The sequence below is a fragment of the Uranotaenia lowii genome, chromosome 1 (assembly GCF_029784155.1).
Source record: "Uranotaenia lowii strain MFRU-FL chromosome 1, ASM2978415v1, whole genome shotgun sequence".
Taxonomy (NCBI): domain Eukaryota; kingdom Metazoa; phylum Arthropoda; class Insecta; order Diptera; family Culicidae; genus Uranotaenia; species Uranotaenia lowii.
Window position 1 is genome coordinate 203,749,439 of NC_073691.1, and position 19,424 is coordinate 203,768,862.

The 19,424-nt window shown below is 36.2% G+C and overlaps 3 protein-coding genes across 13 annotated transcripts in view; 2 read left to right on the forward strand and 1 right to left on the reverse strand.

Moving 5' to 3' along the window:
* Positions 1 to 278: 278 nt before the first annotated feature.
* On the reverse strand, positions 279 to 5,733 carry LOC129744414 (heterogeneous nuclear ribonucleoprotein H2-like). Of its 2 annotated transcripts, none has more exons than XM_055736934.1 (6): positions 5,522 to 5,733; positions 4,612 to 5,039; positions 3,301 to 3,445; positions 2,091 to 2,293; positions 1,874 to 2,017; positions 279 to 1,457 (listed from the first exon to the last, which is right to left on the reverse strand). In XM_055736934.1, exons 2-6 carry the CDS (start codon positions 5,021 to 5,023, stop codon positions 877 to 879), a joined length of 1,485 nt encoding a protein of 494 aa, XP_055592909.1. In that variant the 5' UTR covers positions 5,024 to 5,039; positions 5,522 to 5,733; the 3' UTR covers positions 279 to 876. The 2 variants fall into 2 exon arrangements, with proteins under 2 accessions (XP_055592909.1, XP_055592900.1); XM_055736925.1 differs by having other exon boundaries at positions 1,817 to 2,017.
* A 902-nt stretch (positions 5,734 to 6,635) lies between these two features.
* On the forward strand, positions 6,636 to 7,442 carry LOC129739711 (28S ribosomal protein S23, mitochondrial-like). The gene is made up of 3 exons (XM_055731214.1): positions 6,636 to 6,807; positions 6,868 to 7,029; positions 7,094 to 7,442. The coding sequence occupies exons 1-3, from the start codon at positions 6,764 to 6,766 to the stop codon at positions 7,398 to 7,400; spliced, it is 513 nt and encodes a 170-aa protein (XP_055587189.1). The 5' UTR covers positions 6,636 to 6,763; the 3' UTR covers positions 7,401 to 7,442.
* Positions 7,443 to 8,429: 987 nt separating this feature from the next.
* The window catches only part of LOC129744513 (alpha-1,6-mannosyl-glycoprotein 2-beta-N-acetylglucosaminyltransferase), a 519,113-nt gene continuing 508,118 nt past the window's right edge, over positions 8,430 to 19,424 (forward strand). For 2 of the 10 annotated variants that reach the window (XM_055737175.1, XM_055737185.1), the window contains exon 1: positions 13,006 to 14,501. The gene's annotated coding sequence lies outside the window, so the exon portion shown is untranslated. Of the gene's footprint in view, positions 8,937 to 12,958; positions 14,502 to 19,424 lie in introns of those variants that run through there. The other 8 variants (XM_055737104.1, XM_055737126.1, XM_055737113.1 and 5 more) reach the window with 8 other exon arrangements.

Sequence of the window (19,424 nt, forward strand, 5' to 3'; positions counted from 1 at the left end):
TTCACGTTTTGCAATACTTCGTCAAATGCAAACTTAGATAGTATGAAATCCAGAATTTCTTCATCACCTTGTAATTGAGCTAATGGTAATTTTTGAGAATCTAGATGGTTCAATTTAATCTTCTCCGTTTTGTATTTGATGCATTTGCTGGTCACAAAGTAATTCCGATTTTTCTCAGGTCCACAACCTTTGGTCCAATCAAACAGTTTAAAAATTTACAAGTGTACCTACATAGAATTTTGTTCTTTCAAAAACAACGAAACACAACTCAGTTTTTGTTACATTTCTCGAAACAGAGACACTCATTTTATTTTAGTAGATAAGTTGTTCATGTAATGTGCAATCTCTAACACAGTACCCGCCCACTACTAAATTCTAATTGAGTTTGATTTTCTATTTCCTTTCTGTCGATTTTGTCCTACAAAATAGTGCACTCCAACAGTAAATTTCATTGTTCGAAACGTCAGCAGAACTAACCGAGGTGGTATAATTTTTTTTTTAATTACACGAAAACATCAGTAAGTAGTACTAACGAAAATGGTTAATTTTCCTTCTCTTCAGATAAGTTATCGGTGCCTTTTGTTTAATGTAGGGTTACCCCCAGTATGCATTCCGTGTTTCGTTTCGCGAATAAAATTAGTTTCCACATTATTCTGGTTGAACTGTTAAACATTAGTGAATTGTAAAATGTACGCTTTTTATATGACCTTACAAACTACGATGTATTTTATTTTTACTTGCGTTAAGGTAAAATAATTGCTGGAAGCTGAGTTTGAAGGGTTTAGGGATTTGTGTTACTTGCTTATGGATGATGAATCTCTTGTTATACTCATGTTACGCCTCCACTGTCCAATTATTAATCGGTTAAAAGGTTGCTCAGTTGTTGAACTTGTTCAACTGTGGCTTTTTGGCCCCGGCAAACAGCTCGATGTAGCGGGTGCCCATTCGCTCTCGGTGTTTCTTCATGGCCTTCATTGCTTCCTCCATGGTGTCGAAGTAGGCATCGCCCTCACCCGAAGGTCGACCCCTGGAATCGAACGTAATGTTGGCCTTCACCGGTCTCAGGGGCATGAAGAAATCGTAGATGTCCTGATCGTCACAACTGAACGGCATTCCCCGAAGGTGAACGCAGAACAAATCTTGCTCGCCACTACTGTAGAAGTCGTTGCTGCTATAGTTGTTACCGCCACCGCCCCCGGATCCACCGGTCGAATAGTTGTTGCCACCTCCTCCGCTCGAATAGCTGTTACCCCCGCCGGAATTTCCACCGAAGTTGCTGCTGTAGCTATTTCCGCTCAGCTGACCACTCCCTGTGCGGTATCCACGATCGGAATCGTAATTGCTACCTCCACCGGAGTTGCCGGTGCTGTAGTTGTTGCCACCAAACCCACCGGTACTGTAGCCACTTCCCGAGTTCGGGCTACGTGCGGATCCATAATTGGTGTTTCCACCACGCTCTGAGATAAGAAAAAAAAATACCTTAATTATTCACCCATTTTCAAACCTTTACCATTTAGTTGATAAAGCGTTTCCAATTAAGGACTCCGAGGACCATCTGAGTTGTAAAGCTGATTTGCGTAAATCGCTACGCAGTGATTTTTCAAGATCTAAACATACGCGACAAAAATCCGACTTTTCCATTCGACAACTGCTAAAAAGCAATGAGATTACAGAACAAGCAAGCTTCACTTTTCAAATGGGCGTCTCATTCCCTTTTCGATTTGTTCGAACTCTCGCTCTCTATACATCTCGCTTCTTATATCATTGTCTTAGGCGATCTAAGACGAGGCAACTTTCGTTGCAATCAGCCACTTACTCAACTGATCCTGCAGCAAATTCATGAAGTCAATGTTGCCGCTATTGTTGGACCCACCGGAAGAGTAATTGTTGCCGCCTCCGCCGCCGAATTTGTTTCCGTTATTCATGTTGCTGCCACCAAAGCTGCCCCCGCTGCTGAAGCCATTGTCGCTGCGGTTGTTCCAGCCACCACCACCGGAGCCACCGTCCGAGTAGTCATCTGAAATCGGGATAAAACTCATTAATTTGATGAACAGCAACAGACATGGTATTAACATCGAAATCGTTCTTACCTCCACCACGACCATATCCCTGGCCAGGCGGGTAGCGATTACCTTGATTGCCGCCACCACCAAATCCGCCACCGTTGCCATTTCCGCTGTTGAAGCCACCTCCACCACCGCCATTGTTGCCACGTCCGTAAGGAGTCGGTCGGGTCTGACGCTTCTTGGAAGTGTGCATCTCACGTAGGCTGCTCGGGAACAGCTCGATGTATCTGAGTGTTGTGGTCAGATGGTTGTGGTTTGAAGTGGAAAAACAGAGAAAAATAGTATTAATTGTTGCCAGCATAGGAATGTTTTTTCACTAATCACTTCAAATGGTAGTAGACCTTCATTTTTCCAGAACTAATCCGAGTAATCAAACAAATTGTATGCTTTATGTAAGTAATTATGGATGCTGTATGAATCGGCGAATGGCTGTTCAATAACAATCAACCGGTTTAAAACTATTTTTGAAAATTTTGAACTTTACAGCAAACCGACAAAGATTGAATTCAATATATAAGGTTTTAAAAAAAATTATCAAGTCGAATTTGTTCGATCTAGGGAAGAAAGTACAAAACTAATCTAAATAAGCTATTTAAAAGATCTTTAAGAATACTGTTTCCTTGGCAAACGCCTAACTTTACTTCTCTTTTTTGAGGGTATATATATTTTTTGATTGAACTTGTTAAATAATCACAAAGTACGAAAATGCAGTAGAGCATCCATAATTACGATTAAAAGTGTATCAGCAGAGAAACATCAATCAGAAAATTAGAAAAACCTAATTTAAACACTGGAAAATTCAAACATGATGACCGTATGAAATTCCACTGAATCCATCCAACATCTTGTATTATATTAGAACCATATGAAAGAACTATGAAACCATACTATTGTCGAAATAAAGAATCCATTTCCGCAATTGATTTTCCCGTCGCTAGTTTTCCCTGCCGCGAATATCAAGCGGCCCCTTCCAGATCGGAGCTCACAAAAATATAATAACTCAACATTCTCCGTAAGAAACTTTTAACGATTATTGGAAAAAAATCTTTCGACCAAAATCTCGATTCAAATCTACTTCTCTTTTTCACACTTGAACATTTTCTTATACAAAATCCTGCTGGAGTATATTTTTAGAAAGGAAACGAAATACATGGTAGTACTTTGTTTTACAGTAATTATATATGTATAAATAAAAATAAATTTAAAAAAAACTTTCAATGAAGAAACCACCCACCTGTTCCCAATCTTCTCTTTGTGTTTGTTCATGGCCTGTTCGGCATCGGCCACGGATGCAAACTCTACAATCGCCTCCCCAGATGCCCGTCCCAGATGATCCTCTAGCAAAACAATCCCATTAAGGCCATTCTTTATCGTCAACCCTGCGTTTTGTTTGATATTTAGTTGAAGTAAGGTAACAATAAAACGATTTTAGATTAAAAACATTAGAATTTTTTTTCGGTTGTTTCGAGGGAATTTCCGCTGCCGCCCAAACGTTTCGTTTCGTTCCGTTCAATCCCACGCACTCTAATTAGCTGACACCACCAACCAAAACCGATCGCGACCACCATTAGGAGATAGATTTCAGTCAGAAACCCAACCGAGAGAGCGCTCCAATCCCCGAGATCGACGATACCCATTGAACTGTTTGGATTTCGTTGGATGTGCCGAATCTAAAGGAACCGAAACGTGTGCAGCATGAAACCCCTTTATGGCCGCTCAGCTGCACGCCCCTACCGAGAGCGCTGGTTTTAACATAGTTGATTTCCTAGGAACGAGACCCAAAAGTGTGTACTTGTTTTGGTTTATTACAAACGAATGGTTTGGAAAGAACAGAGGGAGAAAAAGTTAATGAAAGTTACTTAAGGTTTATAATCTACTGGAAAATTGTGTCAGTTCTTATTACTGTTTTGTTCATAGGTACATTCTGGACAAACCGTCAATACAAGTCTAAGCTATCCAAAAGTAAAAAAAGCTAGTTTTTTTTTAGTTGAAATAATGAATTTATAAGTAGTATGAATAAGATTCGGAATAGAACTTAAGCTGAATTGAAGATTTTCTATAAGCGAAGTCATGGATTTTGATTGAGAAAAACCAGAAATTTATATTCATAATTTAAAAATAAACATGAAAAAATTTAATGAAAAAAATATTTGTTTAATAACTTCCAAAATCGAAACAGCACAGGGACTAACTTGAAAAAACGAAAGAAAAAAAACAAATTTCAACGGAAAAAAGTAGAGACGAAGGTTATAAGATACATTCATCTATTCCATGTACCAATGAACTCAACCATAAAAAAGGATCTTAGGTTTTCAATACAACTTCAAAAGAGATTAAGGGTCACCCAGCACCAAGCAATGGTGGCCTAACCATAGCCAAAACTCCCCCGATGGTTCTTTTGTCTATAACATGCCAGCTTTAGCGTGTTCTCGCCCGTTTTTTTTTTTTCTCTCCCAGGAAATCGTCCACATTTGCCCCAGCTTCCGGAGAAAGACACCTCTTGCTAGAGAGAGCCCCACGTGCCCACCGGCCTACCCATACTTACCGTCAAAGAACTGTTTGATATCGTCTTTCTGGCAGGACCAGGGCAGCCCGCGCAGCTTGATCACCGGACCACTGTACTCGTCATTCTCACCGGAATTGACGGCGCTCTCGTAGTTCTGTTCCGTCGCGGTGAACACCTCGATGTATCGATGCCCCAGGGAAGCCTTGTTCAAATCCAGCGCCTTGATCTGGTCGTCCAGCGTTGGCAGTCGAATATAGGCATCGCCCGTCTGACGCTTGGTCAGTCCATTGACGGAGATGTGGATGTGATCCACATTAACGCCACCAAGGAAATTTTCGATCTGAGATTCGGACACATCCCAGGGCTGACCACGCAAACGAACATAGAAGTATCCGCTTCCGCTATCGTTTGCGTCTCCGAGATCACCACCGGCGTTGTTGTCGAACGACATGTTTTGCTCTTTGATTCTGGGAAGAGAATTGGTGAGAAGATGATTAGCTACCATTGAAAACTCACGAAAACAAGAACAATTTTTCAATTTTTTTTTATTTCAAAAGGACGACGGAAGCATAACACAATTCGCGAAGCAAAACATCTTTCTCACCCCCTCAGTTTTATTTTGATTTTGTTTTCCGTTTTTTGATCTGTCAAAAACTGTGACATCGAAAGGAAGAAAAGGAAAGGCAAGCAACGCCATCTCCGCCAGAAGTGGCAGAAAATGGGATGGAAAAAAAAAATGCCACTCGAGCTTGATCGGACGCCATCTTGGCAAATTTTAAATGTTACCTGAGAAAAATTTCATTTTTCCTCAATTATCTCAAAATGCGACTATTAACAACACTTTTTAGTACGAAATTCGTCAACTTATCTGTTCCTACAAAAATCAGGCAAAGTTGAGCTGAAATTGTCGCGTAAAATGGTCGGCTAACGGTACCGGCCTCGGACTTACCTTTCACGAATTTGAACCGGAACCAGAAGGGTAAATCACCAAAACTTAAGCGTTGTGAAGCTCTTTTGGGCTGTCTACCAAGTGAACTTCGAATTTTAAGCAGCACTGTAGAAATTACAAGCACCAAATTCCCAAAAGTTTTTTCTGGTGAATCGTAATCCGAGAAGATCACACCGGACGAACCAACGCGAGCAACGAACGTGAGTAGAATGAAACACGCATCAAGAAACGGAACGAAAATCGGTCAAAGGAAAACGTGAGAACACCGGCGTCTATATCAACTGTGGTAGTTTTGCGTTTTTCTTTGTACTTACACTGTAAACTACCTAGAACACAATTTGGGATGTTTTGGTCAAAACAATTTCGTACAACAGATTTCAGTTTTCTGTGCAAGAGTGGACTGATGCTGTATATAGAGCATATTGTTGATGTGATTATGAATTGTATATGGAAAAAACTTAAAAAATAAAACCCGCTAAACAGACCAAATTTTGTTAAAAAAAATTCTATTATTTTCAGTCAAATCTAATTTTTTATATTCTAATTTTGATCAATATGCCAAAATGATTGATATTAATGTTTATATTATTTTTTAAAATAATTTTTTATATTCTAATTTTGATCAATATGCCGAAATGATTGATATTAATGTTTAAATTATTTTTTTAAATAAAATATCCCACAACAAAAGGCAAATTGATTTTTCACAAAATATTAGAACTTTGTTCATTAAATTCTCGATGCAGAATCTTTTTTACAAAAAAAAAATATGAGCATTATTAAGGAAGTTTTGACTATCGAAACGAATCGAACCGAGATCTTGATTAATGAGAAATTCACTTTTATTTATTTACATTTGGTAATTCTGGTATGCATTCTGGTAAGATTATTTATTACACTAGCGACACCGTTTCCTCCATAGAAAAGTTAAGATTAGTCAGGGTGCTATAGGAAAGCTTTTGAAAACGGCCATACATTTGTCTTTCGTGTTTCGTAGCATCGAGGATTGCGTTCATGGGACCCATAAATCGTTTGTTACTCGTTCACTGAACAGGCCACATGTAAAATCAACTGTGAGGGTCACGTTGTTTTGTTGCTCGCGAAAACGGGAGAATGGAAGACAGAGTAAAAAACATTGCTTTCGTAACAAATCCGTTCTGCGATCGACGTGAGGAACCACCCCGGAAATTAGTGTTAAAACTCGGTTAATTTCGCATTTTAAGATTTATTCAAACCCGAAACATGGCTCAAAGTCGCTTGGAAAAGATAGGAACCATTGTCACCAGGTATTTGTTACATGTTTCATTGAATAAAAGGAGATATTAAGGATGTTTTTTTTCTACAAGAACCGAAGGACTCCTCCGGGCCGGTGCAATGAAGTGGGATGAACGACCTTTATGGTACGATGTGGTTAAGGCATTTCCGCCAAAGGAAGAACCCCGCTTTGATCGCCCTGCTCCAAATGTTAAGGTCCGACCAATTTTCTACGCCGAGGATAAAATCAGGGCGTGAGTAAAAAAAATGTTGAAATAAAGAATCGGTGTATGTTCTTATAAAATGTTATCGTTCCAGTAAGTACTACAAGCACAGCTCAGCCCAGTATATGGTTAATATGGCAGACACGAAAACCAAAACACCCAGCCAACATTTCGTAGAAATCTATCAAAAGCTGGGCACCCAGGGCGCATTGGATGAAGGAAGAGTTTTCGAAACTGCCCAAGAGTTGCTGGGTGAACGGTTGAAGGAACTGAAGCTTGAACGTATTACGGTGGGCAAAACTCCGGCACCCAAAGCCTCATCTAGCTCGCCCGTTACCTCAACAAGTGATCCGGTGGAAAAGGGAAAATTAGTTGATATGCAGGATATTTTCAAAGATTGATTTCTTTGGGGAATAAAGCTTATGAATTAGTTATGTTGGAAATTATCATCTTGTTCGAATTTGAGAAAATAATCACTCAGGGTGCCGATGCGTTCCACTGTATTTGTCAAAAAGAAGTAAGTTGATTTAGAACTGTTGGTACTAATTGAGTATCAATGTCGATTATCGATTACATCTTGTTTTCTATCGGCTGTTTGGACGTTGATATCGTATGACTTCTTCGGATGTTGCCCAGAAGTAACGAATTGTATTTTTCTTTTTTTCCGCTTTGGTATTGAAACGCTTTCAAGGTTACTCATATGATAAGAAATGTTTGATAACCATCGATCGCGTTGTTTTAAGTGCTTCTCTAAGCAGCCGGATATTGAATAGAACACTGGGTTTGAAATGTCTCTGATTTTGTAAGGTTTGACTATTGTTCTTTTTCCAAATATTTTATTTAGAAGAAAATTTACAAAATTTAACTTCACTCTCTTCATCTTACATCTTAAAGTGTTATTGTTAGGTAAATTTGGATAAGTTAGTATGTCATATTGAAAAGAAAAGGCACAAGACAATTACCAGCTTTACAGGCCGTTACCAAACGTAACGGTGGGTGGGAAAACTTTTTGATTAGAATTGCTTTTTTCCGGCTCGAATGAAATCTGTATTGGTAAAAGTGTGAAGGTTATTTTTCTCAGCGATGAGTCGTGAGTCTGAGCCCAGACGAAGCTTTGTCTGTCGGTGTTCGCAGCTCGAACACATTTATGCAGCGTGTTTGTGTGCACGTTGCACGTTCCGTGTGATTCACGGGATGATATGCTCTGAACTGCGCAATGCGCGGCTTTTGTTGGCCAAATTGGCGAGAAACACCGATCAGAGATTCTTGTTCCGATATTATCTCTCACCACGGATATGCGGAAAAGGGAACATCTTGTTGCCGTTTGTCGAAGTTATTGGCAGCCGGAAAGAGAAACGACATGCTCAAACAAACGCACCATCTCGAGTAGTGGTTGTTATTCGCTCGCTTCGAGGCCTCTGGGAACCTGTTTGGGGACGCAAACGACATACGACTGGCAGACTGGTGGCAGCTGTCAAAAATCGGTCGCCATTAAAAACTTAGTCCGTCTACCTATAACCGTGGTTTCCGCGCCGCATATGGGTTTGGTCCTTTGCATTCGATATGGTGAACACAAAATAGGCCAAGGACCTGATTCGCGAATTCGAAAAGTTCTGTGTATCCAGGATTGATAACTTTTCGCCGCGGAATTTAACCCAATAAAAAGTGACGTGATAGAGCTCAAACGATGAGCTGTGGGGTGCAAACGTCGATAATAATAATTGATTAACAGGCCCCGGGTGCTTACAATGAGTGGAATTGTGGTGTGATGTAATCGTGGTTTTTGTTTGGCACTTGACTGGATGCTAGATCTTAAACCGTATATCACTATAAGCATTGCTTAAAAAGCCTCTGATATCAAGCTTCTTTCCGCGTCAAATTATTGGATTTTATCGTGATAAAATAACCATTCAAAAGCTTGAGCTGTCGCTTTATAGGTAAATATACACATACAACCCGTCGCATCACGTTGCATCCATCGTCAATGTAAAGATATGCGTTTCGGAACAAGAAGTATTTTGCTGAATGAAAAAATATATCCGCGCATGCCTGACCTCGTGCCATCCGTTTGCCCATCCCTGGCGCCACAAACCCATCGAATCGGAAACGACAAAAAGTCAAAACCCACAACAATATGTCGGTGACGGGAAGCAGCTTTTGGACATGCCACTGTTTTGTTATAGCGGAGCTCGTCATGGTTCAAACGTCTACGCAAATATAGAGCGGACTTTGAATAATTTTGAGCGTTAATCAAATATGAGGAAAGCGTGTTAATGTAATTGTTCAAGGTCGATTAAAATCGGTGACGGAGACTGCAATCTGAGAAATTCTGTGCCAAAAGCGTTTGAATTGTGATTTTTGTGTTTTTCTTCGTGAAATTTATATTTAAAACAACCGTACAAAACGATCCTTTTCTAAATCCTTCAAAATGTTTCTTATTTTTAAATTTGCATTCACGAAAAAAAATCTTCCTGAAAAATTTTTTAAATTCAATATATTGTCTATATTGAGGCGTTAGAAATTGCCCAGCCTCTATTTTATGTTCTTGAAAACAAAGTATACATTAGGGCGTTATATTAGTATCCTGAAATAAGAAAAAATAATCTGCTTTAATTCCTAATAAAAAACGTAATAATTTAAGAACCGATTGCGATTTCGATAAAAATATAGTGATTCAAAGATAGTTTTTCATGCAATTTCTGCTGATAAGAATTTCAAATAATTATTCGCCTTAGACAAAAAATCACAAACATGATATAAATGACGAAAATGACAAAAATGGAAAATAAATACAAAAAAAAAACAAAAACGACCAAAATTAAAGAGGCGAATGAATTGAATATTTGAAGCCTCAATAAATAAATCCAACAAAAACAAAAAATAAACAAAATTACAAAAATGGCAAATGATGTCAAAAATGACAAAAATGTCAAACAAATTTAAAAAAAAAAAATCATAAATGTAAAAAATTTCACAAAAATGACAAAAAGGACGAAAATGACCAAAATGGCAAAAATGACAGGAATGAAAAAATAGGCGACAAAAATGAAACCGACAAAAATTACACAAATGACAGAAATGACAAAAATTTAAAAAAAAAGACAAAAATGACACAAATGACATAAAACACAAAAATGACAGAAATGACAAAAACGACAAAAATGACAAAAATGACAAAAATGGCAAAAATGACAAAAATGACAAAAATGACAAAAATGACAAAAATGACAAAAATGACAAAAACGACAAAATTGACAAAAATGACAAAAATGACAATATTGACAAAAATGACAAAAATGACAAAATGACAAAAATGACAAAAATGACAAAAATGACAAAAATGACAAAAATGACAAAAATGACAAAAATGACAAAAATGACAAAAATGACAAAAATGACAAAAATGACAAAAATGACAAAAATGACAAAAATGACAAAAATGACAAAAATGACAAAAATGACAAAAATGACAAAAATGACAAAAATGACAAAAATGACAAAAATGACAAAAATGACAAAATTGACAAAAATGACAAAGATGACAAAAATGACAAAAATGACAAAAATGACAAAAATGACAAAAATGACAAAAATGACAAAAATGACAAAAATGACAAAAATGACAAAAATGACAAAAATGACAGAGATGACAGAAATGACAGAAATGACAGAAATGACAAAAATGACAAAATTGACAAAATTGACAAAAATGACAAAAACGACAAAAATGACAGAAACGACAAAAATGAAAAAAATTACAAAAATGACAAAAATGACAAAAATGAAAAAAGTGACAAAAATGACAAAAATGACAAAAATGACAAAAATGACAAAAATGACAAAAATGACAAAAATGACAAAAATGACAAAAATGACAAAAATGACAAAAATGACAAAAATGACAAAAATGACAAAAATGACAAAAATGACAAAAATGACAAAAATGACAAAAATGACAAAAATGACAAAAATGACAAAAATGACAAAAATGACAAAAATGACAAAAATGACAAAAATGACAAAAATGACAAAAATGACAAAAATGACAAAAATGACAAAAATGACAAAAATGACAAAAATGACAAAAATGACAAAAATGACAAAAATGACAAAATTGACAAAATTGACAAAAATGACAAAAACGACAAAAATGACAGAAACGACAAAAATGACAAAAATGAAAAAAATTACAAAAATGACAAAAATGACAAAAATGAAAAAAGTGACAAAAATGACAAAAATGACAAAAATGACAAAAATGACAAAAATGACAAAAATGACAAAAATGACAAAAATGACAAAAATGACAAAAATGACAAAAATGACAAAAATGACAAAAATGACAAAAATGACAAAAATGACAAAAATGACAAAAATGACAAAAATGACAAAAATGACAAAAATGACAAAAATGACAAAAATGACAAAAATGACAAAAATGACAAAAATGACAAAAATGACAAAAATGACAAAAATGACAAAAATGACAAAAATGACAAAAATGACAAAAATGACAAAAATGACAAAAATGACAAAAATGACAAAAATGACAAAAATGACAAAAATGACAAAAATGACAAAAATGACAAAAATGACAAAAATGACAAAAATGACAAAAATGACAAAAAATGACAAAAATGACAAAAATGACAAAAATGACAAAAAATGACAAAAATGCAAAAATGACAAAAATGACAAAAATGACAAAAATGACAAAAATGACAAAAATGACAAAAATGACAAAAATGACAAAAATGACAAAAATGACAAAAATGACAAAAATGACAAAAATGACAAAAATGACAAAAATGACAAAAATGACAAAAATGACAAAAATGACAAAAATGACAAAAATGACAAAAATGACAAAAATGACAAAAATGACAAAAATGACAAAAATGACAAAAATGACAAAAATGACAAAAATGACAAAAATGACAAAAATGACAAAAATGACAAAAATGACAAAAATGACAAAAATGACAAAAATGACAAAAATGACAAAAATGACAAAAATGACAAAAATGACAAAAATGACAAAAATGACAAAAATGACAAAAATGACAGAAATGACAGAAATGGCAAAAATGACAAAAATGACAAAAATGACAAAAATGACAGAAATGACAGAAATGGCAAAAATGACATAAATTACATAAATGACAAAAATGACAAAAATCACAAAAATCACAAAAATCACAAAAATGACAAAAATGACAAAAATGACAAAAATGACAAAAATGACAAAAATGACAAAAATGACAAAAATGACAAAAATGACAAAAATGACAAAAATGACAAAAATGACAAAAATGACAAAAATGTCAAAAATGACAAAAATGACAAAAAATGACAAAAATGACCAAAATTGAAAAAATTTCCAATTCTACGAAAATGACATAAATGACAAAAAATGACAAAAATTACAGAAATGACAAAAATTGCAAAAATTTCCAAATCTACAAAAATGACAAAAATTCCAAAATTACAAAAATGACAAAAATTGCAAAAATTTCCAAATCTACAAAAATGACAAAAATGAGAAAAATGACAAAAATGACTAAAATGAAAAGAATGAAAAATATGACAAAAATGTTAAATATGGCAAAAATAACTACAATGCCAACAATCACAACAATGACAAAAATGGGGTAATAAAAAAAACTGCAAAAAAAGAATCAACAACGACAGAAAAGGCTGCATCTTCATCTCGTAACGCGTAGAATCTACACAACAAAACACCTTCGTGAATCGTGAGCTTTTCACAGGTGACGATGAAACAGGTGGTGACAAGTGAACTAAAGTCAGTGAGCACTGAGAAGAAGACGTTCCTCCGATGAACGGTGACGACGGACGTCGACGAAGATGACCGCACAGCACACGCGATGAGTGTATTTGTGGGTGGCGTCGTCGTCGTCGTCGTCATGTCGTTTAGCGAGCGGTCATTCTCTGACTGACTAGTGGCCGATCTCGACGCTCAAACAGTAAGTCGGTTAAAATAAGGTAGCTACTACCGATTTAGTATGAGTACGGCGTTGAACCCACTTGGACGCGAATCGTGACGACGGACGCAATACTGATACGCCTCAAGCGTTGTGGTGCGTATGACTTCGATTCGATTCGGTTGTTGGTTGGTGGGAAATCCCAATAACGGTAGAGCTGCTCCTGTCTGTTCCCGGGTGTGAATCGTGTGGAAAATCCGGTCAGCCGCCGCCGATCTGGGTGGGTGTTGTGGCATCTGTGAGGACACACGAGGAGGTGCGTGATTTTTGACCGTGTAGCGTGACTGTTTGGTTCATGTACACCGAGAGCACTGCTGCCCCTGAGGGAAATCAGCTGTGAGTAGTGCTGCTGGCTGGGATTTTCGTGTTCTGAATCGTGCAGAATCTTTGTTTTATTAGATTCTGGCTGGCTGTCTGCGGCGGAACGGCGCTCGGCATTGTGGCCATAGGTCGTCATCATCGACCGAGTGATTTTTTGTTGTTGTTGCTCTGTCTCCATCATTTGTTCATACTGATATCTATACCTATACCCAGCTTTCAGTGCTACCGCGCCAAGTGTATTCTGCCTTGCGTTCGGCCGAAACGAACTGCGGCTACCGGTGCGCGCGGTGACCGGAGGTGGTTGATATCCGTGACAATTTGTGACATTGCCGCGAGAGGCCGCTAAACAGCTCAGCCAAGTCGCGGTCCCGTATTAGAAGCTATTGCTCCTCGCGCGGTACCTCCCTACAGTCAGTCGTCGTATCATCATCACAAAGGCAAATTACTTCTAGTTGAGACGGAGATTGAAATCGATTTGGTGTGGCGACTGGCCATTTGTGTCGTTTATGAATAGCGTAAGACGGTGTTCTGCGACAACGACCGACGACGACAACTTAACTAAATAAGTTGCGGTGGATTATCATTCTATAGGGGAGATGTGCGGTCTGAAGAGAGTGTAGTGCAAAATTATTGATCCGTTTTGTTTTAGTTTTTGTTAACGAAAAGAAGAAACCGTATCGACCGCGTTCAGTAGTGACCGTGTGCTGAGGCCATGGCCAATTAAAGGTTATGTTTTTTTTTCATTCCTTCTCTAGCAAAGTGCATTTCAAGTTAAACGCTTTGGAACCTGCGAAACGCATCTACAAAACGCAACCCAAACTAATGGATGCGTAAGTAGGTAGTCAAGCAGCAGCGTGAGAACCTCGTGAAAAAATCGTACCCTACAAAACAACAACTCCAACAAACCTCGCTGAGTGTGATGCGAATCGAGCGAGGTGCAAAAGTGGAAACATAATTTCATAATCGTTCGCAGGCTAAGTTCGAGAAGCGAGCATAATCGCGACACAATAAAAACTGCTGCCATGTAACGCGTGTGGCGATTCGAAGTGTTGTATTGATTTTTTGACACACGAAAAAGTGCTAAAAACAAAATACAAAAGTGAAAAAACCTTTTTAAACGCCAGCAGAAGTCAAAAGGTGAAGCTGGATCAACAAAAAAAAAATCACAACACATGAAAGGTAAGTTTTCCATACAAACAAAAACAAAACAGTGCCCGTAAACGAAACGAAGGAATTTCATTTCGGACCATCTTCCGTGGGAGTTGTTTATTTTTCGGTCGGTATTTCACATTAAGATGGAAATCTCCGCTGCCGGCGTCAGTCTTGGTGTGTTTTCTTAGGGAGGGTTCTTCGCCAAACCTACCACGCGCTGTGCCGCCGCCAATTCTGTTTGCAAATTTATCGATTTTTGTTCTTTGCTTCCGTTCTTCGGGATGGCGGAACGCGGCGGAGACGGCAATGCAGTTTTACGATGTTTGTACCATGCCTACTGAGAGTAAGCAAACAGCTACTAGCAGGTTTGTCGTTATTTTAGATTGCGCCCGAGCTATCTTTAGTTCCTGCGCGATGAGTAATAATTTTAAACAGTATATGTTGGTACATTAGAGTGCCCCAAATGACCCGACTTTTGAAAAAGTTATGCGCTGCAGGCTGAAATTGATCCTAGGCCTATAGTACAACATCCCATGCCAAATTTTGGCCGGATCGAACCTCGGGAAGAAGTCGCTCAACGAGCCTGAAGGTTGTATGGCATTTTGTTCGGGAGAAACATGAAAACCAGTTGTTTATAATTTTAACCCTTCATTTCATGATTTTTATTTTTTCTTAAAAATCTTTTTTAACAGTTGGAAATGATGAGTACCGTCAACTGGGGCATCATGCAACACTTTTCAACTTCAATGGCTTCTAAAACCTTAATGCTTACAGATAATCATACCTCTTGTATATCAAAAGTTTTAAGGTTGATGGGACACCAAACTGACGTAGTCAGAAAAATTATTGGTGTTACCAGTTATTTTTAAATTTACAAAAACATGCGATTTTCACCCTACTAAGAAAAAGGGTTAAGTTGCAACAAACTCTGTAAGTAATGAAAAATCTAATGAAAACGTTTGTAAATTTAAAGTTTTTGATACATTAGTGATGTCATAACGCATAAAGCATCATTTGCAGTAATTTTTGGTTTTGTTCGAATTGAATTTTACATTTTTTTTTTGTCAAAAATGTTTTTAAGAAAAAAGTGTTAATCTGCTACATACATACATTTAGGGGTAAAAAATACAACAAAATATTCTATTATCTTAAATCATGTAAATTAATCTTAGGATGGATGAAATTTTGATGTTAACAAACGCATAATGCAAAACAATCATATTCCAGCGTATGGAAACGCCATTTATGAGATTTGGTTCTGATTCACATTTTGTTGCATTTTGCCCCAGTCAGCTAACTGAATTATAAAAATATTTATTTAAACAAATTTGGTTACTGTCCGAAAAATATTTATACACCAACAGTGTTGGTTTAGGGCAATGAAAGCAATATAAAGTTTGTAGGTGAAATCATTAAGCCAATCCGTCATACGAGGTAAAGTTTTTTACGGCATCGAATAATGTAAAAATTTGTACATCTATTGCTCGATTTTTTAAATTTTTTGTAAGAATCAAAATCTTTATAATCTCTTTCACGATGTTAAAAACTATGTCATCATAAATTTGTTATCATTAAATGATAACTTTATTACAGTTTATTTAAATAAAAATTGAATGAGTGTTGTAGTATACAAATGTTGCTTTTAATCCTGCTTTTGCATGATGCCCCGTTTGACGGTACATCAAGAAAAAAATTAAAATGAAATACGATTTTTCAGTTTTTCTATTCATTAATTGTTGCAAATTTGTTACTTTATGAAACGAAGGGTTAAAATTAAGCTTCTGTGAAATTTAAAAAAAAAATTGGGGTTTTAAGAGGGTTACTTTTTCCTAAAAGATATGATGAAAAATGGAAACGGAGATCAAGTAATCCAACTATTCCCTACTGTTTCGCCTTTACTACTCTCAAAACTATCATGCGAATATTATCCATAACCAAGTATTTGAAAAATCTGACGATGTTGCAATCTAACGCAACCAAAATGGTTGAAATCTGTAATTATTTGACCAATTTGACCATTCATATCAAATTAAGTGTTTCGGTCGATTCGGTCGAACATTTTGACGCCTCATTAACATTGATGAATACCATCTATAAAAATGATAGCCCATTTGAAGCTTAACAACTTTTTCATCTTGTCTCTATTCGAAGTACGCTCTTCGGATGACATATTTGTCATAGTTTAAGCTTTAAGAAAACCTATATTCAACATAAATATTGAGGAGAAACTGGTTTTTCATGTTCCTCCCGAACAAAATGTCTCAAAATTCCATACAAACTTTAGGCTCGTTGAGAGACTCCTTCCCGTGGTCCGATCAGGCCCAAATTTGGCATGGGATCTTGTAATAGGAATAGGATCAATTTCAGCCTGCAGCACATAACATTTCGCAGGTTTCAAATTTCGTGTACAAATTTGGGGCACTCTAAGGTACATACATATATGATTAGACTGAGTCGATTTGGGGTCATTTTAGAATTTCTCAAACCCCGTGGTCTAAAAAGCTTCGTCTTGGTCCAAAACTCATCCATGATTTTTTGCAGAATTTTTAAGTAACGTTTACATGAGTAAATTTGAACTTTTAGGTTTGTATGGAAAAATTGAATATTTTGTACTGAAAAATCAACATCATTTTTGTTTCTTCTGTGGAACCGAGCCAGCTGACAGTTTTTGTGCCAATTTATAAAATTCCCAAAGGAAATTTTCCGCTGAACAACTTTGTAGAATACCGTAACTTCATATCTTATTAGGCAAAAAAGTTATAAGCTGTTTAACAGAGGTGTGTCTTTTCGCATTGATAAACCATAAATTCAATTGACATCCCTGCTGGGCGCCTGGCGAGGTATTGCATGGCTACTTTTCATGCTATACTTTGCGAGACTCCAGGAGTGATGTCAATTGAATTTATTATTTATCAATGCGAAAAGACAGCTGTTAAACAGCTTATAACTTTTTTGCCTAATAAAATAAGAAGTTAAGTCTTCGACAAAGTTGTTCAGCGGAAAATTTCCTTTCGGAATTTTATAAATTAGCACAAAAACTGTCAGCTGGCTCGGTTCCACAGAAGAAACAAAAATGATGTTGATTTTTCAGTACAAAATATTCAATTTTTCCATACAAACCTAAAAGTTCAAATTTACTCATGTAAACGTTACCTTAAAAATTCTGCAAAAAATCATGGATGAGTTTTATACCAAGACGAAGCTTTTTAGACCCCAGGGTTTGAGAAATTCTAAAATGACCCCAAATCGACTCAGTCTAATATATGATACCGTTTCACGACATAACTTGATGAACAATATTTCTCCAATTCACTCGGACCATGGCATCCGTTCCACAATTTCTGAAATTTGCCTTTTTCGTTGGTAGTTCGAGGAAATTGATGGAAATTTTTCACTTTTAAAAAATGTTATTCTAGAAGGATTCTTGCTCTTCAAGATCGGTACAAAAAAAGTTGGATTTTCGAGTAATTTCTATACAAAATAGACCATCGAAATTCGAAAAAATTGTGGATTTTCCCATCTCAAATTTGTAAAACTTTAAAATTAATTCAATTTCTTCCATGAAAATGTTCAAGTCAGTGCAGTTTAAGATCTTTATGAAAATACAAACTTTTATACAAAACCACAATCATTTATTGACATTTTATTAAATCGAGTTAACAATCATTAATTTATGTTAATTGTTCTACATAAGAATTGAATATGGTAAACCGGTTGGATTAAAATCATGGCAATCAGTTGAACACTCAATACCTACCAGCTAAATCTTTTCAAAGCTTCTTAATTAAGATTCAAGATGACATCAGATCGCGTTGCTTTTGATATTTGTCATGTGCGGCTCAGAGACGTTTGTTCAGTTGACTTCATCATCATCTGGTAATAAATTACACACATTTAACACGTACTATAAACTAAAATTAACTTTCACAAACGCCAAACACTTAATCTTAAAGCGATTGAAATTATCTTCTCTTTTGATGTCCGTTGGTAGATTATTAAATAGTCTTATGCATCGATAAAACAATGAATTTTGCGAAGATGCCAATAAAAATGATGCGGATCGTATTTCACAAGCAAAACGTGTTCCATAGTGATGCAGGTCAGTTCCTCTCACTATCCGTTCTTGAAAATAAAAAAAAAACGAAACCAAAAAAAAACACAAAAAAAAAACAAAAAAAACAAAAACAGAAAAAACATACAGAAAACAACACCGAAAAAGAAAAAAAAAGTACTAACTAACAACGTGAAACGGCTAAATCTACGGGATGAATAAGCAAACAAATTTAAAATCCCAGATAAAAAAAAAGAAAAATCCGTTCTTGAAGATATTCTGGTGCTATTCCTTTCACGATTTTAAAAATTAAAATCAAGGTGAGGTTTAATTTCTCATCTATTATTACACCGAGATACTTTATTTCATGAACTATATCGAGACGTACACCTGCGATACAAACGTTTACTAAATCATAGTTCATATGCTTGTTAGAGACGACCAAACATTTAGTTTTAGAGACATTTGGTTTTAACATTTCAAAATTCAGCCATTTGTTCAAATTCACGAGATCACAGTTCAATCTATGGACAGCAGCACCAGCATCATCACAAGCAATAAATATCACAGTATCATCGGCAAATAAGTTAATATCACAGTGTTTGAGAATTTTCTTCATGTCGTTTATATATAAAATAAAAAGCAGTGGTCCTAGAACGCTTCCTTGGGGTACGCCAAGCGTGGTTTCTTTGGTATTCGATGTCACAGATGGGTATAAATTAGGGTTACCATACGTACTCTTTTAAGAGTACATGTACTCTTTTTCGATCGAAAGAGGAGCGTACTCTTCTTTTTTTGAAATTTTACCGAATGTACTCTTTTTTTTTGTTGAAAGACATTTGATAAGAAAAACCAATGAATTCCTTCCATTTTATGAAGTTGTTCCACATCTTATATCA